Source organism: Cydia splendana, chromosome 2 (assembly GCF_910591565.1).
Source record: "Cydia splendana chromosome 2, ilCydSple1.2, whole genome shotgun sequence".
NCBI classification, from domain to species: Eukaryota; Metazoa; Arthropoda; class Insecta; order Lepidoptera; family Tortricidae; genus Cydia; species Cydia splendana.
In genome coordinates, this window is record NC_085961.1 from 16,065,007 (window position 1) to 16,079,328 (window position 14,322).

The following is a 14,322-nucleotide window of genomic DNA, read 5'->3' on the forward strand; positions in this document are numbered from 1 at the left end:
AGATGACGAGAAACTCCCCGATAACCGAGCGCAAGCATTGAAACGGCTGTACAGTCTAGAACGAAAGCTAGACCGCGATGCGAAACTTAAAGCCGAATATGCAAAGCATATGAACAACTTGCTCGACAAAGGTTACGCGGAGAAAATGGACTCGCGACCGCCCCCCGAGGCACCCCGGACGTGGTATCTAGCCCACTTCCCAACTTTTCATCCGCAACGCGGGAAAATGCGATTAGTTTGGGACGCGGCCGCCACAGCTTACGGACGCTCGCTCAATAGCGCGCTGTTGGCTGGCCCCGACCTGTTAGAATCACTTTTCGGCGTGTTAGTGCATTTCCGCGAGGGTAAAATCGCGGTAATAGCCGACGTCAAAGAGATGTTTTTACAGATCGAAATAATTGAGCAGGATCGTGATGCGTTACGTTTCGTTTGGAGGGGAGAGGACCGTACCTCCCAACCGCAAGAATATAGGATGAAGCGGCTTATATTTGGTTCGGCAGCGTCGCCGACAACCGCGCTATACGTCAAAAACGAAAACGCAAAATCGCATAGTAAAGAATTTCCGATCGCAGCGGAAAAAACAATAAAGAATACGTACATGGACGACATGTTGATCGCCCTCGATACGTCTGAAGAGGACGCGAGACGCGTAGTAAACGAAGTTTACGAGCTGAATATGCGCGCGTCATTCGAGCTTCGCGGGTTCGCATCGAACCATCCTGCGGTAATTGCTGACGTAGTTAATAGCAATCAGGAAACGTCGCTGTTAGGCGCGAACGAGAGCGAACGTACCTTAGGTTTGAAATGGAATCACAAACGTGACACCTTAGGTTTCAACGTAAACTTTCGTAATACGCCCGAAGACGTACTTAACGGTCAGAAATTACCTACAAAACGACAGGTAACAAGTAGCGCGATGTCGATATTTGATCCGATCGGTTATGTGAGCCCCGTCTCCGTCTTAGGTAAGGCGTTAATGCAAGAGATATGGAGGACAGGAATCGATTGGGACTCGCCTATACCCGTCTCACTCGCACCCGCGTGGCGATCGTTCATTGATAACGTACAACAATTACGAGACTTAGAAATTCCGCGACACGTGCCCGCATTCAATAGGGAGGCATATATGCATGTTTTTTGCGACGCGAGCGAAAAAATATATGCCGCGGCCGTGTATTTAGTTAACGTCAACCCCGAGGGGACTAGAACCTCCGCGTTAGTGGCCGCTAAGGCCCGCGTTTCGCCTCTCCGGGTAGTTAGCATTCCGAGGATGGAATTGCAGAGCTGCGTACTAGCTACTAGATTAGCGGAAACCATAGTCAAGGAGTCAGATTACGTAATAAAGGACAGGTATTTTTGGTCTGACTCTAAAACGGCGCTCACGTGGATACGTTCGGACCCACGTAGGTATAAAACGTTCGTAGCACATAGGTTAGCAGAAATCGAGAACACTACCACCCCCGCCAACTGGCGCTGGGTGCCTAGTGCAGCTAACGTGGCTGACGACGCGACTCGTGGAGTACCTGCGCAATTCGGAGTGAACCACCGATGGTTCATAGGGCCCGATTTTATACGTAAATCCAAAGAGCATTGGCCGACCGAAAAAGTGCCTACGCCCGTCGCCGATACGGGCGAGGAACGCGTTAATAAACTCGTATGCTCGGTAGGCGTTGCGGAGAATAGGTTTTAGTTACCTGCCGGAGGTATGTAGGTTCTCAAAGTTCGTGCGATTAGTTCGCGCCACCGCTAGTATTCTGGTTGCCGCCGAGGTTTTCAAAGCCGCATTGTTCGCTAAGAAAACAGACATAGAGATAAATAAGGGGCACTTAGATTTAGCAGAGATATTGCTAATCCGACGGAGTCAACATGCTGCATTTCCGGAGGAAATCAAGCTTCTGGAAACTGGGCGGCCACTCCTGAAGAAATCTCCGCTATACAAAATCGCTGTACAACTTGACAAAAACGGAATCATCGTACTAAATGCTAGAATCGATAAAAACACGCACATGCCTGTTTTACATGCGAAAGAAGATTTCGTCAAGTTATTAGTACAGCATTTTCATGCACTCTACAATCACGGCAACCACGCGACCGTCATCAACGAGTTGAAACAAAGGTACTACATTATCGGGCTGCGCGGTAGCATTCGCTATATAACGAATAAATGCCAATGGTGCAGAACCTATAGGGGAACGCCAATCAAAGTTCCCATAGGTGACTTGCCGCCAGAAAGGCTAAAAGCGAATCAGCCGCCGTTTAACGCTGCAGCCGTAGACCTGTTTGCCCCATGCACATAACTATAGGCCGCCGCCGCGAGAAAAGGTGGGGTGTACTATACACATGCCTCACGACTCGCGCTGTACATCTGGAGCTTGCCGCCTCACTTTCGGCATCCTCCATGATACTGTCGCTACGCCGAATGATAGCGCGACGCGGCACGCCTACAGTTCTCTATTCCGACAACGCCACCAACTTCCACGGCGCGGAAAGAGAACTGGCAGAGGCCAAAAACACGCTGTCCGACAGTCTCAAGCCCTTCTTGACCGAGCGAGCCATAAAATGGAAGAAAATTCCACCTGGCAACCCCTCCGCTGGCGGTGCCTGGGAACGGCTCGTGGGCAGCGTTAAAACCGCATTAAAAGTAGTACTGAAAGAAAGAGCACCCCACGAAGAAGTTCTACATACTTTACTGCTAGAATCAGAGCACATAGTCAATTCCAGACCGCTGACACCAGTGAATCCAGATTTAGACATCGAAGCCCTGACGCCGAATCACTTTCTTATCGGTCGATCAAGTGCCATGTCGCCACTGGGTGTCTTCACAGACGCAACTATGTCACTCTCTTCGTGGAAAACAGCGCAAACGCTAGCCGACCAATTTTGGAGGCGCTGGCAGCGGGAATACCGACCCAGCCTCCTCCCCAGGCCCGGTGCTCATCAAAACGTGAAGAAACTGCATGAAGGTGACGTAGTCATCATTGCGGATAGCTCCATGCCACGAGGAACGTGGCCCAGAGGCGTAATCGCCCAGCTATTTCCTGGCCCAGATGGTCATGTGAGAGTGGCCATTGTTCGCACACGCGCAGGTGACGTCCGCCGCCCAGTTTCTAGACTTATCCCCATTTACTCCGCGCATGAAGACGGTGTTGACACACGTGGGGGAGACTGTCGTAAATAGCTATTAGGGTTCACGCATGTGTTAAATTAGTCTTTACGTTTAGGTTGCTATTTTTACTTTTGTATATCATGTTTTACTTTGTGCTCGTATATTATGTTAAATGAATTGCGTGGAATGTTTTATATCTAGTTCTTTATTCTTTATTATTTATTCAAACACTAGTTATAAGTCTAGGATTCATGCTCCTTTCATACGTGCTTAATATTGTATCTATTTATAAGTCTAGGATTCGTGCTCCTTTCATACGTGCTTATAATTAACGAGATTGGCAGAAATAAATAAAACTTACTCTGCATATAATATCCATTAGTTCAGAGATACATACCGCCCGGCCATTCCTATATAAACCCGAGCCGTTTGTAGCTTATTCAGAGAACTCAGAGAGCTTAACTCTATCACTTGCCTGAACACTCTCCAGTAATTAAAATCATACATATGTGTTTTTATTTCACACAACACATATACCGGTAAATGGAGGTATAGCGGACTTCGAGACAGCACAGCGGCCAGCGCGTTCCAGCGGCGAGTTTCTACGCTTCACCCAACGAACCCCTTCACCAAAAGTTACAGTCTACACTCCACATTCACACTACTGCACTCGAGAGAAGTTAACATAAAATCTATGACTAGGTATTTACTTTAGTTAAAATGTTCAAATTCGTTCGTCCTTGTCTCATATATATGTCACATCACATACATATTATTCTTGTTACTTGCATGGAATGAGTACAATACGCAGTATTTCTTTCTGATTCAATGACATATATATGTAGTAATGCTGTGATGGACACAAAGCTAGGAGGGCTTTAAAGAAAAACACATTTTAACTATCAGTTTTTTGAAAAAGCGGAATGACTATTTTTTAATAGGCTTTGATTTAAATTGAAGGGCCATCAGTTACTAATTACTATAAATAGGTAACTGAGAAATCCAAAGTATTAATTAACTATTTAGGTAGATAGTTCAACAAAATTTCAGATTTTACAAGTAGAGGCACTGTTAGTGCCTCCGCGTATGCGATATTGCTCAAGTGTAGGTATAAATAAAGGCTAAAACAAAGCCATCCTCGCGGGCAGGCGTTCCCGAGTCGACGTGTTCTTAGCTTATGTTTATATTTTGGAATATATGGCGCGTGTCATTCGTTCCGCTCGTGTCCTGTCATGGCATTTATGAAAATAGACTGCCTATTTTCATAGCTGTTTCGACACCCATACTCAGTATATTGCCACGATGCCTTTTTTTGAACTTTTTAAATAAATGTGTTTTATTAATAGTAGTTTGTGTTACAAGGGATCAAAATGATATATTTCCGTCAAGGGCGTACATTGAATCCTGAATGAAGCGATGGATTCTACAATAGAATCCCGAACGTAGTGAGGGATTCTAAAGTAGAATCCTGAGCGTAATGAGGGATTCAAGTGTTAACGCCCAAGACGAAATAATTTTGATACCGTGTGACACATACCTACCGCTTTTCACATCAACTATGAGGAAAATAAAAAAATAAATAAATGAGTAAATTATCATGTATCAAAACACTATTTAAGCTAAAAAAATTGTATGTAAAAATGAAAAAAAATGTGTCCTAGAACAGAAAAGTACAACTTTGATCCCTACTAGCAGGGAAGAAAAGTGCCACTTTCATCCCTCCTAGCGGGGAAGAAAGAGCCCTTTTTCGAATAGGTGATGTGAAAAATCCATTTTCTGATTAGGTGATGTGAAAAAATAATAACGTTCATCGGCGTTTCGTGCCAGTTAGTAGGTAATTTAAGAGATAGGTGATTATAAAGTGATGCACTACGTGTTCAAAATAATTTGATAGAAATCTATTATATTATTTGTCAAAAATTACATTTAATTATACACCGTGTTTTTATTGAATTCCGTTAACTTCGGGGTATAGTTAAGTACGTTTATAAGAACTAAATGGCATAGTTAATTTTCAAAAAAAAAAAATTTTATTTGTTTTCTTTTTTGTTTTTTTTTGTTTAAAAAGTAATTAAATGTAGCATATAGCGTTGTTGTAACACGGGCATTACATTTAACTCAACCAAACAATTGAAATCTGTGACATATCAATGTCATTTCGTACATCAATCGACCGAGATTGTACTTAAGTTTAGTAGCAAATGTATGAACTCATTCTAAACACTAATCAATATGTAAGCCGGCCCTAAGGCAAGTGTACACGCTTGTAGAGGCCTTATAGGAAAAAAATAAATTTAGGATTATCTCCGAAATGGACTTAATTAGAACATCGGTGTCTTTGAGAAAGTTACTTGATTTAAGCTCAGGAATGCACCCTTGAAATTAACGGAAATCAAAAAAAACACGGTGTATTTTACTATAACATATGCCTTAACCTAGCCCTTGACGGCCCCCGACCCCAAGGCAGACCAAAAAAGCGATGGCTCGATGTCGTGAAAGCAGATATGAGCGTGAACGGGCTCACACGAGATGACGCCCAGGATCGCGCAAAGTGGAGGAAAGCAAGTAGGAGAGCGGACCCTGGCAAAGGCCGGGATAACGCTAGGTAGAAGAAGAAGAATTATATTTTACTATCAACAAGATTAAAAACAATTACAGAAATTGTCGCAGTGCACTAAGAGTAATGTCATATCAGTATAAATAAAATCAACGCTACGAGCGCTACGCCGTAGCTACGAAGTTCCGTAACGTGTTATAGCTGGTTTGTTAGTGCACACCGTTGTATGGGGACCTTGCACTTTGAGACTATGCGCTGAAACTTGGCACAGTTGATTCTTAGCTGGTCTTGAGCAGATACAGACCGGGAGCCGTCGAGAGCCACCTCTCATTTAGTGGGGGGGAGGGGGGGAGTTCGACGCTGCCGCGCTTCACTTGCAGCAACATTTCTAAAACTAAAACTAAACTATAGCTATTAGGGCTTGTAATATATCATTTTCGGATAAATTGAGGATGAGGAATCTATTTTTAGAACAAAAACAATGCACTTTCTAACAAAAAAAAAGAATAAAGGAGAAAAGACTAAAAAACAAATTTTTGATTTTTAGGGTTCCGTACCCAAAGGGTAAAACGGGACCCTATTACTAAGACTTCGCTTTCCGTCCGTCCGTCCGTCCGTCCGTCCGTCTGTCTGTCACCAGGCTGTATCTCACGAACCGTGATAGTTAGACAGTTGAAATTTTCACAGATGATGTATTTCTGTTGCCGCTATAACAACAAATACTAAAAACAGAATAAAATAAAGATTTAAATGGGGCTCCCATACAACAAACGTGATTTTTGACCAAAGTTAAGCAACGTCGGGAGTGGTCAGTATTTGGATGGGTGACCGTTTTTTTTTTGCTTTTTTTTTGATTTTTTTTTTGCATTATGGTACGGAACCCTTCGTGCGCGAGTCCGACTCGCACTTGCCCGGTTTTTTTATAATCACCAATTTTATTTAAAGTGTAGCAGGAATCTGAAAACAAAAAATACAGTCGTAAAGCTACACTTATTACGTTTAAGAAAATATATAGTTTTTTATACAAATCTGTTGATAAATGGGAGATAAAAAATAATATTAAGCGTGGGTCAGAGTGATCTCAATGCAAAATATTATTAAGGTGGGAAAGTTACTTACAATTTGTTCTACAATAGTTTTTTTTTTAGTTTTTCGTAAATAACTCGTAAACGGACAAACTTTTTCGCTAGGTCGTGTGCGAGTCCGACTCGCACTTGCCCGGTTTTTTTTGTTAGAAAGTGCATTGTTTTTGCTCTAAAAATAGATTCCTCATCCTCAATTTATCCGAAATGATATATTGCATGCCCTAATAGCTATAGTTTTAGAGAAATGTTGCTGCAAGTGAAGCGCGGCAGCGTCGAACTTCCCCCCTCCCCCCCACTAAATGAGAGGTGGCTCTCGACGGCTCCCGGTCTGTATCTGCTCATGACCAGCTAAGAATCAACTGTGTCAAGTTTCAGCGCATAGTCTTAAAGTGCAAGGTGTCGTGCACTAACAAACCAGCTATTATGCAACTACAACACAACATCACACAGGCCAATTCGAACGCAAATGATGCCATTTAGTTATCGTGCATTTCGCTCGTACTTGTCCGTACATGATTGCGATTGATGGCGCGTGTGAGACACACGATAATTAAATGAAATCATTCAGATATCATATCACTTTTTTCAGTAAGTAGTGAAAGGCAAAAGCAAAGTTTACAATCGGTCGTACAAATCCATACTAATATTATAAAGGCGAAAGAGTGTCTGTCAGTCTGTCTGTTACTTCTTCACGCTTAAGCCGCTGAATAGATTTAGTTGAAATTTGGTATAGAGATAGTTTGAGTCCCGGGGAAGGACATGCAAAGGGGGGGTGGAATTGAAAGAGTTAATGAATTGCCTAATAATTGAAGTAAGCAATGCGCGAATTGAATGACTGCTATTAGCATTATCCAGGCGCTATACCTACTTTAGCTGCTGTCACTAATTCCACGCAGACGAAGTCGCGGGCAAACGCTAGTAAAAAATATATAGGTAGGTAATGTGTTACCATAGGCTCGTCAGTGTTCTTCTGGAACTGCACGAGGCGCACCCTGGTCACGTTCTCGAACTCGGGCTCGGTGTCCTCGTCGTCCTCGGGCGGCGGCGCCGTGGTGCGCCCGTTGACCGGCGGCGGCGAGGCGCGCAGAGACTCCTCGCCGTACACCTCGCGCGCCACCACATCGTGGGCCTGCAGTAGGGCCTGCAACAATACATTATACTTGTTACACCGATTGTTCTCTATATTAGATTTTATTGTAGTTATAAGTAGGAGTGGCGATAAAAGTTGAAATATGTAGACACGTATTCAGGCAACTAACTGCCCGCCTAAGTAGCCAAGGTGGCAATCGCTTGCGCTTCGCTATCGAATCGCTTTGTGTATCTCTATTACTTCTCCATATTAGTGTGACAGTGATAGTTGCGTTTCGTTCGCTACGGAGCGTTAGCGATTGGCATGTTGTCTACGGGGCCAGAATAGTTTGGGTTAGGTCAGCGTACCTTTAATATGGTGGATTAATATGTTGTTTTCGGAATGGATGACAACGTCAACCAGGCCTGAAGAGCTAACAGTTCAAACACTAAACCTACATTGATCGAGAGAAGTATGTACGTAGTAATAAAAAAACTTATTCAATTTGATAAACATTCCGCTTCAAATCCAACAAAATTAAAGCTACCTATCACAAAGTCGTTAGAGCTAACAGAATACAACACCACAAAACTTCGTACGTATCTGTAAAACAGGTTTCCCTGGAATCTCTTTTTTAAATTTACTTAATTCGAGTTTAGTTTTAAGTTACGATAGCAATCGATAAGGGCATCTTCAGCCGATTAAGGGTCAAGTTGACATAAGGGAATATATAAAAAGTATTAATTATGGGAACTGTTATCTCCTTGCTAAGGTTGCCAATGACATAATAAGTTGTCAAAGCACATAATAAGTTGATACACAGTGTTTCATTGATACAACACAGTCACAACACGGCAAATAAATTATCTGCTCTAGTGTTTGCGGCAATGCTTTTACAAATACTGCATAGCTTTTGTACCTTTTCGTAAGTAAGCTCTACCCTCGTAAATTAAAAGTTACCTAATAGGAGCACTGCCAAAAAGGCAACAGCATTTCTTTGTAGGTACAAGCAATAAATATGTGACTGAATAATAGACGTATAGATAAGAGTAGGGTGCGAGTGTAAATAATATTTGGGTACGACTCTATAAAGAACGGACCAAGGCTGTTGGGTGACAAATGGAACCAGGAATCCTAAGCCTCCGCTGTCCGTCTGTCTGTCAGAAGGGTGTAACTCAAGAACGGTGATAGCTCATACTTCCTGTAAAGGACTAATAAATGTAGTCATAATAAGTTAATAACAACCAACAATGTGAAGTTTTAAATATGGCTTTAATTATAAATTATAAACGTATGTCAAATCGAACAAACAGTTGACAATCGTTTATCCGAGTACCGAGTTAAAACGTTGGGATTGAACCCTGAGATAACATAGTAAATAGATGCCAAATATTCCGGAATCGCGACAAGCTAACAATAAGCTGGTGTAGATTTAAGTGTTAGCAGCACTGAACGTATGTATATCTCTTTGAGCAGACCACATCACAGACATCGAGGTTTACCCTAAATGTAGATCACTGACTGACAGGCATGCTTGCCTTTATTATGTCGAATTCATTTTAATCAGCATTGTCCTGTAGGTAATCTCTTTCAACCGAATTATGAAGCTTGTATTCTCGGTGGACAAAAAGGCAATTGTTGGCTAAAACATCTTAAACGAGATTTCAAAAACTAGTTATGCAATATAATATTGCGGCTGTGTGTACTTTGTACCTACTTAAATTGACATCGTGGTAATATTTTTTAGATTACTCGCTCTAATTCTTCAACAGGTAGTTATAGGTAGGTACAGGTAGGTGTCTGTAGGTATACAAACATTACTCATGAAATCAGGAAACAATTGATTAATAATAATCATATATATAAAATTGAAAAACCAGAACGGGATAAAAAACGAGGGAAGAAGCGAGATGGCGCCTTACAAATTTCTAATTTTTGACACGTTTCTCGAATACGACACACGTATGATAAGAAAAACCTGTTCAAATCAATTATCTACATATGGGAATAGAACTAGAGCATAAAAACTATCGCTTCCGATGCGTATTTAATTTACAATAAGGAAAATAAATTTTCATAACAATCTTCATTTTACGACATCGGCCATTTCTCGGCAACTCTCGGTTGCTTTCGTTTGGCGGTGCTACAGATTAGACCAAATAATCCGTAAGTTAAAGTAAACTAAATTATGTTTGTCATGTTGGTATAGGTACAGGTATTTCTGAGTTTTTTTACACGAAGTAAAATAAAAAGTGCTGTCAACCTCAACCACAGTCTATAGAGCCCATACGAGTGATTTATGTCATATATGACTTATCATTCTTATCAATCAAAGTAATTGCTATATTATTATTATCAATTTGTATTTTGTTGTTTTAAATTTATTTTTGAGTTATATTATTCAGATTGACTTTCACGGCTTCGGCAAACATTGCCATTCGTCCGGGGAACGGGCTAAGAATGCTGAGATGGGCCAAAAATACAAAGTTGATAGTAAGTTATGTAGGTAGATAGATTAAAGTGCATGTTCAGATATTATTGAGCGACCTGATAAAAATAAGCAAATGTACAGTCAGCAGTCAGCCAAATATCGTAATATAATTTTGTTGCCATAGAAATAAGGATGTGGTCCGATATAGTGGCGAAATATTGAGAGACAAAAGCGGCTAAATTCAGTGGTGGCTCGGACACTTAGAGAGAATGGGAGAGGATCGTGCCGTGAAGAGAGCGCAGGTACTTGGGACAACAAAATGGGAGACGCCCGAGTGGACGTCCTAGGTACCGCTGAAACGACGTAGTTGCTCAAGACCTGCTCAACCTCGGCCATGGCGACTGGCGAGAGCTATCGCAAGACCGAGAGGACTACACTACCTATGTTTGTATGAAAAGGCGATTTAAGGGCGGTGGTCGTCCATATTCGTCTTAAGGCGAAAATTAATCTAATGAACGTTTTTGCAACTAGGCTTATAGAACAAATAATAATTTTATCTTGAAACAAGTTTTAAATAAATACGTGTAGATGAAAAAATACAATCTTGCCTTTTATCAAATCACATCATTTTTTGACAAATTTGCGAATTGAGTTATCCAAATAACAGCTACAAATAAGAAATCCCTATCATAGTTTTAAACCATGGCAGGGTTGAATACATAATAATGTCGGTATTTAACTAAACATAAGACGAACTCTTTATTTCATTTACGCGAGCGGAGCTGCGGGTCCGTCTAGTAAGGAATAAAAATGCATACCTGCGAGCACAACCCATAAATAAAATACTAATTTTAATTAATTCAGAATACTAATTTAACAAACCCTAATCCTAAATATATGCTTTCATGCTTAAACATTGCTCGAGCTATCTCAGCACGAGAGAAATTAATTACATTGTGGCTAATGCTTCTCACCAAATGTATTCATATGATAATGAGAGAGTTGCATTCTGAAAGCATCAGATTATATAGACGAAACAAGTTAATCCTTGGCTTTGTTGAAATATGTATAGACGAGAGTACGTCTATTTGGTGAACGTTTCGTATCTTTCATTTATAATTTATAATATATCGTTGTATAAACAATACTGTATGTATATGTAAGCATAAGCAGATATATTATTTATTATGAATGAATGAATTACTCGTAGGTATATGTTATGATTGATGTGGCATATGAGAACTTGCAACTTCAGGAGTGTATGTTATAGGTTTTCTAAACTCCTTCTGACAACTTTTACGAATTTTAGAGCCAACCCGAAAACTATACGACCTGTTTTTCCTTAGACACTTTTTTATGGAGATTTTGGGTCCATCGAGACAATGGTTTCGTAGGCATAAATATTCATAAGGGATTTTTTTACTTCTGTCGTATGAATATTGGATACCTACGCTTGTCGAAATCTGCTGATTTGCAACTTATTTTTCAGGCTCTTACATTGATTTCACATCGTCAAAGTTATCTTGGGAAGATCTAATTTTTAAGTTACCGTTTTGTAGGCGTGGTTGATTTATATACCCATGCCAAATTGCATTTTTAAGCACTGACGGTCAGTGAGCTAAGCCACAGATGTACAGAGAGACAGAAAATAAATTTTCACATGAACATGGGGTTACACAACTATAAGGGTTCCTAGTTGACTAAAGAGTAAACGAGATTCACATAATGTGAAAGTATATTTAATGGTAATCTTTAAGAATAGCGTTGTCGCCCAAAAATAAATTCCAATAGCGCGGTACGGCGGTTGGCATCTGATCGAACCGATGACCGGATATTTTTCATTTAAAATCCCCTATGTAGGAACATGCCATCGTCATTCCGGCTGTACCTAGTCATATTGGGGCACTGGGTTATTTGATACCAGTTTGTTTGCTTAGTAAAGATACATATTACAGTACTATACTAGGCTTTCGTTTTGTAAACGCAAATTGAGCATTTCACGTAAGTATGTTGGTTAGGTATCTTCTGCTGAAATCAAAATATTGGTTTTTTGATGTTAGATTGGCTTAAAATATAACTACGATAAATATTAGCCTTTGTAAACATATGAGCAGAAGTGTCGAAACAGTTTATTTGATATTAAAACGAAACCCTATTTGGCACACAAATACTTTAGTTTAGACCCAATATTAACATATAGGGTAGGTAACTAGTTTGTCACGTGGAGTGGAAGAGGACTGAGGAGTTGGAGGTCAAAATTAACGAGTTCTACACAGTCAGAGTCACGAAGCAGTTTCTACTTAACAATAAACAAAATATTTAGTAACTTGTACTACGTCAACCAGTAACCACTACTTAACTACATACATCATAAATCTTAAAACTACATGATAAATCGTCCCGAGTTGACAGTATATATCTTAGCCGCTTTTTGTTTTCATCTTCATTAGGTATTCAAAGTACTTAACAAGTAGATGAATGCGCGAAAAGATAAGTTTAAAACTCGTTTAGATAATGCAGTGAATTGTAAAAGCGTGCAAGTCTCAGTTTGGCCATAATAATAAAATAGGTATTTAAATAAAATCATATTAAAATATACAAAGATACTCTGCTTTTTTGGTCACTCGGATATAGTACGAGTAAAAGGTGTAAGTACACGTTGCCAGTTACCGAAGCAATTCACTAAAGCTGGTCCAACATTGGCATCGTCTAAGAAATATACATAGGTAATCCTAGTTATAACCCAGTGTATTGAATAAAACCATATCAATTTTTGCCTTGACTTTGTGTAAAAGGGCTATTAAAATTTAGCATAGCCATTGTGGCCTTGCGTAATCTGGTTAGCGTCACCGCCAATCACGAAATCACCTCCATCTCCAGCATATGCTAGATAGACGGAATCGAATGCGCTAACGTGGTTTAATGAACCGTCAAAGCAACTCCAGCCATTGCAAATACAACTCGTGTAATGAAATCAAATTCCGTCATGCCTCAAAGCGCTTCATACTTGTGTTTGAATCAGTGCTTGTGTGTAGGTACAACTATTCTCAAATATATTAGGTACGGAACGTGTCTAAGAGACCTCCTGCATTCGTAAATATCCACTTAGGTACTCGTACAGGGTTTAAAGCTAGCAAGGGGCAGTAATCAATTCTCACATTCACATCTTGTGTCAGTTCATGTTTCCATATCTATATCGGTGTTTATCGGATTTTCATAGTATTTATCAAGTAGGTATCGTTCTACAAAGTGAAATCTAATATATATTTGCAATTCATTCATCTAAGATCTAGGAACTGTAATATCGAACAATATATTCCTAATAAGGTTATACTATGATTTCCAAGCAAGAACTTAGGATTTAATCAAAGAAAAACTTATATGTAATTTTTAATAGTGTATAGAGCCCACCATATGCGTAAGGCAAGCCGGAGCTAGTTAGGGCGAGCGAAGCGAGCCCTATCACTAATCGACGAACTATGCATTCTTGTGGTACACTTTACGGAAAAACTACTGCACTGTTAGGTTTGAAATTTAACATAGTAATTTAAATTCATGTCTAGATGTGTTATCAAACATAAAAATATCATTTTATAAACCTAAAAAAATAAAATAAAGTAATAACACTTTGTATTACTACTAGCGCCATCTGTTGGCAAAATGATGAATTAACATTCGTGCTAATGTTAATTATTTCTTTCTCTAACAGATGGCGTTAGTAATAAATAAATATTGGACATTCTTATACAAATTGACTACTTAAGAAGGCTTGTGTTGTGGGTATTCAGACAATTCAGACAATACGATACCTATGTGGTGTTTTCAAGTTTAATAATGTCGATGGCGCTTACGCCATTAACAACGATGAATACCAAAGTGGGTACAATTTTGGATTCAACCCACCTCGCTTCACTTGGTTTGATTCCCATTTTAGCAATTAAGTTTTTGTGAATACCTACTAGAACAATCAATCTTGCTGTATATTTACTGCGGAGGTCAATTTACTCGTATGTTTTGTGACGCTGACGATGTGATGATTAGTCATGTTGTGTTAGCAAACTTAAATCGGGTATT

The 14,322-nt window shown here is 40.0% G+C and overlaps 1 protein-coding gene across 3 annotated transcripts in view; it reads right to left on the minus strand.

Annotated features, from left to right (window-relative positions):
- LOC134804898 (peripheral plasma membrane protein CASK) overlaps positions 1–14,322 on the minus strand; it is a 316,704-nt gene that overhangs the window by 34,095 nt on the left and 268,287 nt on the right. For all 3 annotated transcript variants that reach the window (XM_063778215.1, XM_063778224.1, XM_063778232.1), the window contains exon 11: positions 7,698–7,889. In XM_063778215.1, coding sequence (XP_063634285.1) covers positions 7,698–7,889 — 192 coding nt within the window. The remainder of the gene's footprint in view (positions 1–7,697; positions 7,890–14,322) is intronic.